The sequence below is a fragment of the Podarcis erhardii genome (assembly GCF_964252035.2).
Source record: "Podarcis erhardii genome assembly, chromosome: 3".
Classification (NCBI taxonomy): domain Eukaryota; kingdom Metazoa; phylum Chordata; class Lepidosauria; order Squamata; family Lacertidae; genus Podarcis; species Podarcis erhardii.
Window position 1 is genome coordinate 62,806,495 of NC_138507.1, and position 11,846 is coordinate 62,818,340.

General features: G+C 43.7%; 1 protein-coding gene across 1 annotated transcript; it reads right to left on the reverse strand.

Annotated features, from left to right (window-relative positions):
- Positions 1 to 7,043: 7,043 nt before the first annotated feature.
- On the reverse strand, positions 7,044 to 10,072 carry CITED2 (Cbp/p300 interacting transactivator with Glu/Asp rich carboxy-terminal domain 2). The gene is made up of 2 exons (XM_081855158.1): positions 9,736 to 10,072; positions 7,044 to 9,052 (listed from the first exon to the last, which is right to left on the reverse strand). Exon 2 carries the CDS (start codon positions 9,043 to 9,045, stop codon positions 8,332 to 8,334), a length of 714 nt encoding a protein of 237 aa, XP_081711284.1. The 5' UTR covers positions 9,046 to 9,052; positions 9,736 to 10,072; the 3' UTR covers positions 7,044 to 8,331.
- Positions 10,073 to 11,846: the final 1,774 nt, after the last annotated feature.

The window sequence follows — 11,846 nt, forward strand, 5'->3', positions numbered from 1 at the left end:
ATTCCAAGCCATCACCTATGATAATTACCGATACAAGAGACACTGTAGATTGTATTTTATTCAGAATTAGGAATAATTTTGCGCCCTAAATGCAGCAGAGGTTTTCGAAAGAAATCAGATAATAGAAGGGTTGTATAACTGTCACCTACATTTTTCGAGACATTTATTGAATTATGTGGTTTAAAATGCGGAATTATTTTTATGATGGTTAGTAGTATAGTTAGATTCCGAATGTGGAATCGCTCTCCTCCTTAACCCTGATCTGCAGCCAAGAACAAACCTGGGCTATAGACTATGGTGAAGGAGCGAAATTTTCCAACTTTTAAAACAGAAGGACTTCTAATATTTATTTATTTGTTAAATTTATAACCCGTCTTTCCTCCCAAAGCAGCTCAGGGGGGCAAATGCACAAGGGATAAAGTGAAACATCTAAAAGCGATTCTGATACAGATGCAAAGTGGGAAAGATCTTTACTTAGAAGGCTTTTTGGAAGAGGAAGGTCTTCAGGAAGGTGCTGAAAAGGCAACAGAAATGGCACCTGTCTAATATTTAAGCGGAAGAGATTCCTACACTAAAAACCCAATTCCAATCTTGCGTAGAATGGATGTCCTGATAAGGCACTCACCTGCAGTGCATAGGGATGGATTAGCCGTATAAGAGGCGAGACAAGCTTTTAGGTATCCTGGTTCAAAGCAGTATAGGGCTTTATACACCAGAACCAGCACCTTGAACTCAGCCCTGTAGCTAACTGGGAGCCAGTGCATTCTTGCAGGAGCAGCACCAGGAGCAGCATAACATGGTGGTAATACCCTGCTCTGGTGAGCGGTCAAGTCCCTGCATTTTGCACTAGCTGAAGTTTCTGGATCACCCTCAAGGGCAGCCCCACACAGCCCCACATTGCAGCAATCCAACCTGGAGGTTACCCATGTATGGCTACCCTGGTCCAGAAACGGCTGTATTACCGGTCAAAGCTGATAAAAGGCACTCCTAGCCACTGAAGCTCTGCCCTGTGTGCAAGGGCAACAGCTCCTGGGGGCCCAGACACTAGGGGCTCCCTAATTTATTTATTTTTTGAGGGGGCTGGGCACTTTAATATTCAGAGGTCTCCACACAACAGGTTGTTGTGTTCAGTCCCCTCACTCAACCGGAGAAGCTGGTGCCTCTGCCTGTGTGTCAGACCAGCAACAACTTGAGGCAGCCCCATGGCCATCATGGGTGCCTTGAAGCCCTGTGCTTGAACACTAAAGGCAGCCTCAGAATGGCTGCTGAAATCACCCAGAACCATTGTTCTGGGCACTTCCAACAGCACACCTGTCACCAAAGAGTCATTTCTATGCAGAGAGGAAAGGTTAAAATGTTTGTGGGTTTCTTTTAAAGCCATTCCCAAATGAGGGGTGTGTGTGGAATCACTGGCGGAAGACTAAATTTGATTGCGGATCTACCTGCTTTTCTGACCATCAGTTCATTTTAGAAACCTGACACAAGAGCGTCTGCCTTCCACACAGGTGCGTTAACAGTGGAAGAGGCTGAAAAGCATTTTTAAATAGCACAGGTAAAATTGGGCAGAGCAGGACATTGCAGCACAAATTGAGGCTTGTACAGTGGTACCTCAGGTTACAGATGCTTCAGGTTACAGACACTTCAGGTAACAGACTCCGCTAACCCAGAAATAGTACCTCGGGTTAAGAACTTTGCTTCAGGATGAGAACAGAAATCATGCTCTGGCAGTGTGGGAGCAGCTAAAGTGGTGCTTCAGGTTAAGAACTGTTTCAGGTTAAGAACGGACCTCCAGAACGAATTAAGTTCTTAACCCGAGGTACCACTGCATTAGAAATCAATCTACAACCAAGTTAGAATCCAAAGTGCACAGAGTGCCAGCTACATCTAGTGGCTGCAGGTAGGTTACTGCAAATTTCCCACAGGCACGGCCATGGCCTGTCATCTATCATGTTAAATTACTCCTATTTCATTTGAAATATGTAAAACTCGACTTGAGATCAAAGATACTCTGGATTTAATGTCCCAAGAACTCATGAAATCTCCTCGACATATGTGTATGATGCTTTAGACTCTATTTTAAAAGGGGTCACGCTTGACTGACAGTCTTGGCAACTGTTGGGAAAAGCCACAGCTTTTAATGAACATCCACTGCAGTGAGAGAAAACCAGCCACGGAATGGTTAATATACCAATGAACAAAAAGCTAAGTGGCATCCCGAGTTGCCTGCCTAGTTTCTCTTTCCCTTGCTTGTTTTTGTTATATCTAGAAACTCCTGGTACTGCTAAGTAAAATATCCTGTTTAAAATATGCTGTTGTGTCTGTCTTTGATGTGGTGAAACAAAAAGCTAAACTGCAGAAATAGGATTCGTCTTTCAAAAATGACAGGTGTTAAGAAAAGCAGTTGTAGCCACTAAGAACTGAGCTAACCCTTATAAGTCATACCCCTTCATTTACATACGCTTGCCCCTTGGTCATGGAAGTGTTTGGCATTACACGGAAAAGGATGGTTGGTTCAACAGGTGAATGAATATAAGAGATAAATTTAATGAATCCAATGTGCGTAAACTTGGTTAGCTTTAACACTAACAAAAGAACAATCACATGGGACCCCCAATCCAAAACACGCTCCTTACTTAAATGGAGCCCTCACATTGGTTTCCTGCTGAAAATCTCCTCCCCAGTTGATATTTGCCCCAGAGGTGCCCTTTGAGGCCAGATAGCGGTGGGGAAAGTTGTTTCTCAGCAAGAAACAGATGTGGGCCTCCAACACGGGCCATTCTGGAGCGGGTCCCCACTTGGCTCATTTCCCATCAGTATAAAGCCCTAGAGGCCAAATGACATGAACAGCATGTTTAGGACTGGCCACACCTCTTAAGAGCATACGAAGGGCTTGCTGGATGAAGCCAACGGCCCGTCTACTCCAGCATCACAGGGGTCAGTCAGATGCCTGGGAAAAACTCACAAGCAAAAGGGCTCTCTCCCCTCCTGCAGTTTCCGGCAACCGGTATTCAGAAGAATTACTGCCTCCGACCATGGAGACAGAGCATTGCCTTCATCATGGCTAGTAGCCATTGATTGACACATCCTCCCTGGATTTGCGTAATCCTTTTTTAAAGTTATCAAAGTTGGTGACTATCACTGCCTCTTGTATGAACAAGCACCATAATTTAACTATGCAAGATGAGGGATGTCCCTGGTGGTGGGGGCAGGCGGAGGGAGGGATGGAAGGGGGGAAAGGGGGGGAAATAATGTATGTGATTATATGGGTTGATAATTTGTTATGTTGAAATTGCTTAATAAAAATACTTTAAAAAATACTTTAAAAAATACTTTGAAAAAAACAACTATGCAAGGGGCATACTGTCCTGAAACTTCCAACATTTAGCTTCTATGGACATCCACGGATTCTAGCCTTATGTGGGGGGGGGGGACTTTTCTCTGTCTGTTTTCTCCATGCCATACATCATTTTATAAACTTATATCATCTTACCTGCAACTCACCATTTCTCTAAAGTGAAAAGTCCCAAATGTTGTCACCTTTCCTCATAGCGGGGGTTGATCCATCCACTTGATTATTTCATTGGCCCATTTCTCGACTTTTTCTCCAACTTTACAACATGCTTTTCGATGTGAGGCAACCAGAACTATAAACGGTATTCCAAATGAGGTCATGTCATAGATTCGCATAACGGCAGTATGATATTGGCAGTTTTATTTTCAATTCCTTTTCTGATAATCCCTAGCATGGGGACCTTGATGCAGATTGGGAGCCTGGCCCAGGGAGAAAGGGTTTTAAAAAACAACAACCCTGCTTCTGTGCTGCAGTCCCAAATCTAGATCACAGCTGCTTTTGTTAAAAAAAGAAAGTAAGAAGCATGGTTGCTCCTAAGCATGCTATTACTGCACTGGGTCATTTGGCTTTGAGTTAGTATATAAACCGCAATTTCCAGATTCAAAGTGCTCTGGGCTAAATCTACTGCACCAAAAGAACTGAAACTTTTTAAAAATTTAGTATAGGGGTCAACTAATCCAGGAGTACATTGAAAGGTAAATGTCACATTGGCTGGAATAATTTCTTCTCTCTCAGGCCCCTTTTTCCACACAATTACCGTAGTCTAGTTAGGTATTTGCCTAACATCTCTATATGGCTCCTTTTGTGTGGAGGATGGGGAGAAAGGAATTCTTTTCATTGAATTCCGATCTACATTCCACAAGGTGGCACCAACGCCTAATATATTCAGGCATGAAGAAGAGTGTTTACATTTCAAAGCTGACCACCCATAACAGATTAGGGGATTAATATTTTGCTCTAAAGGATCTGGCCTTTACTGTTGACATCAATTTATGTGCTGCGTAGGCTTTTGCAGTTGTAAAAGTCATCCAGACTATAAACTGCACAATAGATGTCACCTTCTTCTTAGTGTGCCTCCCTTGAGCACCTCATAAACAGCTGTGAGGAGCTAACTGTTCTTGCCAGCTGCATCGCAGCAGCGAGACGTCTTTCTCAGCACCAGCAAAAGTGGCTGTCACCGCTCGCCGCAAGAGAGCGACGCTGTTTTATTATTCATCAGCACCTATTTTCTTAACAAGTGTCTCTTGTGCTGCTTCTGCGCACGGCTTATCGTTGATCTCCATTGCAAATAAAGCGCCGTGTCTATTTATGGCCAAGGCTTAAAGAACAGTAGAGCTCATGTACCATATGAGAACTTTTTGAAAAAGAGCCAAAGTACAGAGGTCAAGTTTCCTGTGCTATAAGCAACTTAAACAGGAACGTAACACTCTTTCCCCTAGCCTAGTTTGCAAAATAATCTGGCAGTGGCTGGCGAACTAGGTCACTGCTCACATCATAATTATACACTTTGGTCTAGTGTAAATAAGTGGTTTAAAGTTATTATTATTTTTATTATTAGAGAAAGTTACAGAAAATATTATGGAGCAGCTTGGACCTGATCTGTTCTGCCAGAAGTAGAGGAGTCAAGCTCTGACGCTTCCCAAACTTCAGCTCAGAGACAGGGTTCAGGAAAATGTTTGCAAAACATTGCTTTTCAGCTGTATGAGAACCTGTGTTGTGACTTTATATACTGTTACAAAACAAACACTAGAGTAATCCAACTCCCAGTATATTTTGAGCTTCTCTAGGAGCTTAGGGTTGCTTTATATGGAAAGATCTATGAAGGTTGCAATTCTAAAAGCAGTGAATGGAATTTACTACCAAGTAATTGTACACAGGATTCTGCTGTAGGTGTACCTTTGAACTGTCATATATCATAGGGAAACTCAAAAGAGCCAATATTGGCTATAACTCCCTATCAAATGTACACTCACTGGAAAAATCTGAGCTTGTGGCCTTGTAATACGTGAAATTGCTCTCCCTTTAAATAAATTTACAAAAACCCTAAATATTTTTTGAAAAAAACACTTGATAGCAGAGTTTAACAGCTTCGTAGCACCTGATAAACTGAAACTTATTATGCAGTTTGCTGCATGTAAACAAGAAGTTTTTCCTTGTCTGATCAAGAGATGCCAATTTTTGAAGGATCTCCTACCTAAAGAAATACCTAGACATAACTTTATAGTTCTTTGCTCTATCAGTCACCAAAGAAAGCAGAACTATTCCATGAAGTTTACGCAGAGTATTTAAATTCCAATAGTACGCCTTCTAGTTTAAAAACATGTTGTTAAGTAATCTTAGGCCCCTAAGTTGCTTTATTAGCCGGGCAACTATTTTTTAGAAGTATAGAATGTCAGCCATCTTGGATCCACACACTTTCCTAGCCAAATACCCCAAGACATCCAGGTCAAAACTTGACCTCTGTTAAGTCGAAGTCAAAGATGCAGATTAGAGAGCCTTAAAATAAACTGATGCAAGGTTTCAACACAGCTATACCTGTATTCCTGTAAATAGCACATGCAGACAAAAATATAAAATCCTAATGTAATGGTAAGATGGCTGGAAGCAATTATTGCTTGAAACCAAGCATGCACAACCCCAAATATTGATTATTTGCTTATGTCAATGCCCTTGTTCTCAGCTGCCCTTGCCATCCCATATTCAATGATTTTGTTGATGCACAAGCATAAACCATGGGGAAATTTTTGAATTATCTTCATATGGAAGACTTAGAAGAACCAAAATAAGTTCTAGTCCAGTTGTTCTCTCTCTCAAGGCACAACCACCTGATCTTTCACCACCAACTCCCCCCTTTATAGGAACCTATCCCAAGGCCACATGGCAGAGAACAGGTGCAAGGCACCTGGAAAGAAAAAAATGTTGATGGGCGACAAAGGCAAGCCTTGTGTTACAACAGTATGGAAACCAAGACACACACCCAAGCTGACTGCCACAGATCTAGATGCAGTAATAAGAATGGTTGGCCAGCTAACCTTTTTCTATTTTATAAATACAGTACAAGAGAGTTCAAACCCAAGAATTCTTCTGTTCCCAGAAGGTTTTCCCACATGGAATCTTGAACCATGACATGCCACCACATCTGTATTGGAAGTTACTTTGAGACAGGGGGACAGGTCTAAACTTGTTGCATGTATTTCAGTTTTATTCTACAAGAGTTTGGTGAATGAGGGGTCAGATCAGCGCATTCAATTGCTGTGACCTTGTAAAAAAAATGTGATTAAATCCATTGTCAAAGACACCACCTTTACTCATACTACTACTGAAACAGCATTTCATCTGATCCTAGCTATTGTTCGGGGGGAATAGTGCCTACTCTTGCCTTAATGTATATACAGTTTCTGCTCTTCTATGCCAAAATGTGGAAGTTATTCATTTTTGGTGTTAGGATTCACCTTCTAGACAGTAAGACTCTTTTAACTTTGCCCAATGAAAACATTTCCCACCAAAGTTCTCCTTCTCTTCTTTCTGCCCAATGAAAACTCATGGAATGCAAGGGGTTTTTTTGGTTATCATTTGCTAACAGTGTTAGATGCTAAAGAGGGAACAAAACCTGTCTTTTGTTGAACCGTTCTGCATGACAGCAAATATATTTACGTGAAGAATCAAGTCTTATGGATAAGATAAGTGAGAGTATTTATAAAATTAAAGTTTAATAGATAAATAGAATAAATACTTTTATGCATCATAATTCTGGACGACTACATTTAAAGCAAGTAAATTGGCAAATCACAAAGTTGTTGCCTCTTGGCAATTTCACTTTAGATAAAATCACACAGGCATGTTACAATGTTACTTATGAGACTGATGTCATAATTAGGCTTAAATCCTTAAAAAAAAAAAACTTTCTGCACTGATCATGACATATAGCATACAATGGTGTCATGTAGATTTTCTTTCCGAATGTTTCACACAACCCAACAGCTCAACAAGTTAAATGGGTTATATGTATCAAACATTTGTGAGGTGGAGAGGAGAAAAAAATAAAATTCTAAAGAAAAAAATTTGGTAACTGGTGTCTAGAAAAAATTAAAGCAGGTAACTTTTTTATTGACATTGGCAAATTAAAATAGAATAAATTAACAAGTATGTTCTCAAAAAAATTGTACAAAAATACTGTCAAATTTCCTAAAAAGCTTTCAACACAGTAGTTTGCCCCCCCCGTACTGAATAAACTATGTAAGCACAATGCCAAAATGAAAATATGCTGACGATAGAACCAGAATAAAATAAAATCCTATGAAATGCTTTCCCCAACAACTAGACACCATTCCATTCACACTATATTATTGTCTGTACAGATTGGGGGGTAGGGAGGAAAGAAAGGGAGTAGACAGCAGAGTTTAAGTAACAGTACTATTTTTCCTGATCAGAGAGGGTTTGGCCCACATTTGTTAAGCTTCCAGTTCAGCAGACTAAAAAAAAAAAAATAGTTTCACTGCAAATGCATAGTTAAAAACAAAGCAAGAGGGCAGTATTTGTGCAGGAATCTACCCTGAAGTTCATGCAACCAACTAATGCAATATTTTTGTCCTTCAACTCAGAATTTGAATGCAGTTTTCAGTCATCTGAAATGATAGCCTATAGAAAATCCACAATATTAAGCACTTTGCCAATATTCATATCTAACAGTTGAAATAATTGGTATGTTGCCAGTGAAGAAATTATAGCTGAGGAATTACTAAAAAAGACTGAATCAGTTAAAAATTATTATAGGGAAGGGGAGGGCATAATGGAGTGTCCACGTTTAAGAAGAAGAAAAAAGTGGCAGCAAATATAAAAGGGGGGAAACAATTAAACAAGCTTATAGTTTACTCTGCTTCCCAGATACTTGAGCTCCTAAAAGCCTTTGAAATACTGTGTCTAGAGGGAATGTTTTCATTCATACAGATAAAAAAAGTCAAATCTTGTTTGGCAAGAAGTCAGCAGCTCACTCTGCTGGACTGCTGTTTGCAAACGAAGTCCGTCATGAAATCAAACTCGTTCTGTCCCAACCACAGCTCGGGAAGCTCCTTGATGCGATCCAAGCCCATTTCTATGACTAAGGACATAAGCACCTCCTCGTCGATGAAGTCAGTGTCTATGACATTGGGAGGCAGCATTGCTGCAGGGACGTGGGGCACAGAGGCCGGCACACCGCTGCCTCCGCCGCCGCTGCCTCCACCGTGCTTTGGGTTGCAGTCTCTGAAATGCTGGGTGGCTCCGTTGAGCTGGTGGCTGGCAGGGTGCAAGTCCGGCATGTAGTGGTTGTGAGGGTACGGGTGGTGGCTGAAGTACTGGTTGTTGAGCTTCTGCAGCTGCATGCTGGCCGTCAAGGGCCCCCCCTGGGTGGCAACCGTAGGAGCCATGAACTGGGAATTGTTAAACCTCGCCGTCGGAGGCAGGGTGCTGGGAGGGTGCCCCCCGTTCACGTTCCCTGGCCCCATGGCGTGCCGGATCCCACTGTTTGCATTCATATTTCCACCTCCGTAATGTATATGGTCGCTCATCAAGGCACTGAAGGCATGTTGCTGCTGCTGCTGGTGGTGGTGGGTGGGAAACTGACCCATTCCCATTCGATGCGCTGGGTGGTGATGAAGCCCATTGGTTCCGTCGGGGAAGCGCCCGTGGTTCATGGCCATCATGTGGTCTGCCATTTCCAGCCTTTAAAAGTTAATGTTTACAGAGAGAGAGAGAGAGAGAAAGAAAGAAAGAGATAAACATTGTGTGTGCGTGCGCGCTTGCCAGCAACCAGCGCCGCTTTTCTCACTAAACTGCCTTTCTCCTTAGGAAACCGTCTGCAGGGTAATCACGCCTCGCGGCACGAATTCTACCCCGGACAGGTCCTTCCCTCCTGACAGCAATGTTTCCTTACAGTTCTCAGGCGGCTCTGGGTTTCTTTTCTCCAGCCTGCAATAGGCAGGAAGGCACCTTGTAAAAGGGGAAGGATACAGCCGCCTATCCCTCCCACCGCAACTCGTGCACACCCCGGAGCTAAATGAGCGTGCACACCATCAACAATCCCCCTTCCTCCCAACCAGAATTCATTTGCCTCCAACCGCGTACGTTTCTTTTATTTAATTTTTTTTAGCATGCCCTTGCACAAAACGGCTTACATAAGGCAGGCAGAGCGGCGCGCGACCTTCTCCCTTTCTCCTTGTCAAGAGCAACTTTGGGAATTTAAAGTCTGCAAGGGTTGTTTGCAATCCGAGAAGAAGTGGATTGAGGGATCCTGCTGAAAATGCACTCCTTGGCCCCCTCTCCCCTCCAAACATCCCCATTGATCGCATTGCAGGAAGAAGCGCCCCCCCGTCAAAAAAGAGACCCCCACTTTGCGCGCCACTCACCTCACGCCCTCTCTCTTGTTTGCTCCAAACGTGTTGCTAAAATCAGTCAGTAAAGATCTCCCAGCATAGAGCAAGCGGTTGTCTTTTCCCCTCCTCTGTGCTCGCGTACGTGGAGTATAATCTTTATATTATTGCTATTCCTGCTGCTGCTGCTGCTGCATAAACCAGTCTCAGAGCCGCTGCTTTCCCTCCTCGGCGCGTTTCTCATCAGCACTTGCCAACAATGAGCTGTATTTCCTACCCAGCTTTGGCCACAGCTAATATAGGATTTCAAAAGGGAGGAGCGAAAGCCTTCACAGGCAACCAGAAGTAAAACCTGGAGCAGGCGAAGAAGGGGGGGGAGAAAACCCAACAAGCCAGGCGGAACTGGAAGGAATCCAAAGAATCCTGTTCCTTCTGCCTGAGTGACACGTGGGTTTGCTGATGTCCTCCGGTCGGCGCGCTTTGCTAAGGACCTCCATTTCACAGATCTCGGAAATGGATCGGGGGGCTGCCGGGGGGCAAGAGCGATGAGAGGGAACAGGAACCCTGGCCGCGGCGAGAGCCATCGCTCACCATTATGGATGGAGCGGCACTTCGTGTTCAGCCGCGATCTGTTTGCATCCCTTCCCTCGCCCTGATCTATCACGCTATTAGGGTGCTGGCTGTCGTACATTCCCAGCGTGGACATTTATTGCAGGGTTATTCGATATGGGTATTATTATTATTATTATTATTATTAGCCATCTGTATATAATGTCACCGTCCTTCCCCAGTCCTGGAGAGAGGCAACTCTGAAGCCCTTGCATTTTCACAGAAAGCTGGCCCCCTTCTTTATCTTCCCACAATGGCTGCGCTCCCTTCCAGCACGTGGTTACAGGGAGGGCTCTTCAATAGGGCTACTTTGGAGCAAGGGCTAACTTACTCCCAGCCTCTCCCCTTTGCCGACTGCACACGCACACTGGTGTGGTGTGTTGCGCGCGCGCGCAAGCACAGCCGCACAAAAAGAGCCTGCAGGATTCCTGGAGGAGCGCGTCCTCCAGGGCACGCACACCCAGATCCAAGCCACGCTTTCGAGGTGGCGCGCGGCATCTCCGTGCACATTTTGCTGGTAGCTTTGGCACTCAAACGGAGGCGTCTCTGCTCTGCAAACAAATCCAGCGATCCTCGGCCCAGGCATCCCCCTCCCTCTCCCCGCTTTTTTTTTTTTTTTTTAGTAAACAAACATGAGCCACAGCAGTGTATACTTGCCCTTACTTCGGGAGGTTGGGGCTAAAGGCGGCTCTGCAGGATTGACCGGCCTCCCGGTATCTACGGAGGCAATCGGTTTTGCAGTAAGCAAACACCCATGGCAGGTTTATATGGCTGTAAAAAGGAGGCTACGCGATAATTGCTCTGTGAATAAAGCACGTCCCACCCGCCCGCATGTTTTCTACATTTGTGGTGCTCGCGCCCTCTTGCAAGCGTTGCTTAGCAGGGTCAAGACAGTTGATAATACAGAAACGGAAGCCCATCTCTGGCAGCCAACCTTGCGCACCTCTCTCTCTCTCTCTCTCTCTCTCTCTCTCTCTCTCACACACACACACACACCCACACACACCCACACACCTACCCACACCCACACACCACAGTGAACTTAAAATATTAATCCGCAAGTTTGAAACTTTACCACTTTGCCCCATGGGCAGCATGTCTGCACATTACCCCACAAAAACAACTGTAGAGCTGAGGATGGCTCACACTAAATGATCTGGGTTCGTTTGGGTCAGATCCTTGATAGGGTAGTATTGACTTCGACCTAAAGTATTGGTACAGACAATCCATAGTGTACTGATGTTTTTGTAGCTTCTTGAATACTAAGTAGAAGGACAGAATGGGGAGCAAAGTCCAGTATTGGTTCCCTTTGGATTATCCAAAAGGAATGAGGTGCACAATCATTCATCCACAATAGTATTGGAATATTCTTATTTTGAGTACTTTTTTTTTGGGGGGGGTGTTATTGGTTTGTTTTGTTCTTGATTTTATTATGCATTTTTTATTTTTATCTCGTATTTTAATGCTGTGAACTGCCCTGAGATATATGGATGAAGGTTGGTATACAAATTTAATAAATTATAATAAATAAATGCATC

Coding starts and splice junctions, on each gene's coding strand:
- CITED2 (XM_081855158.1), bottom strand. CDS start 9,045: ATGGCAGACCACATGATGGCCATGAACCACGGGCGCTTCCCCGACGGA.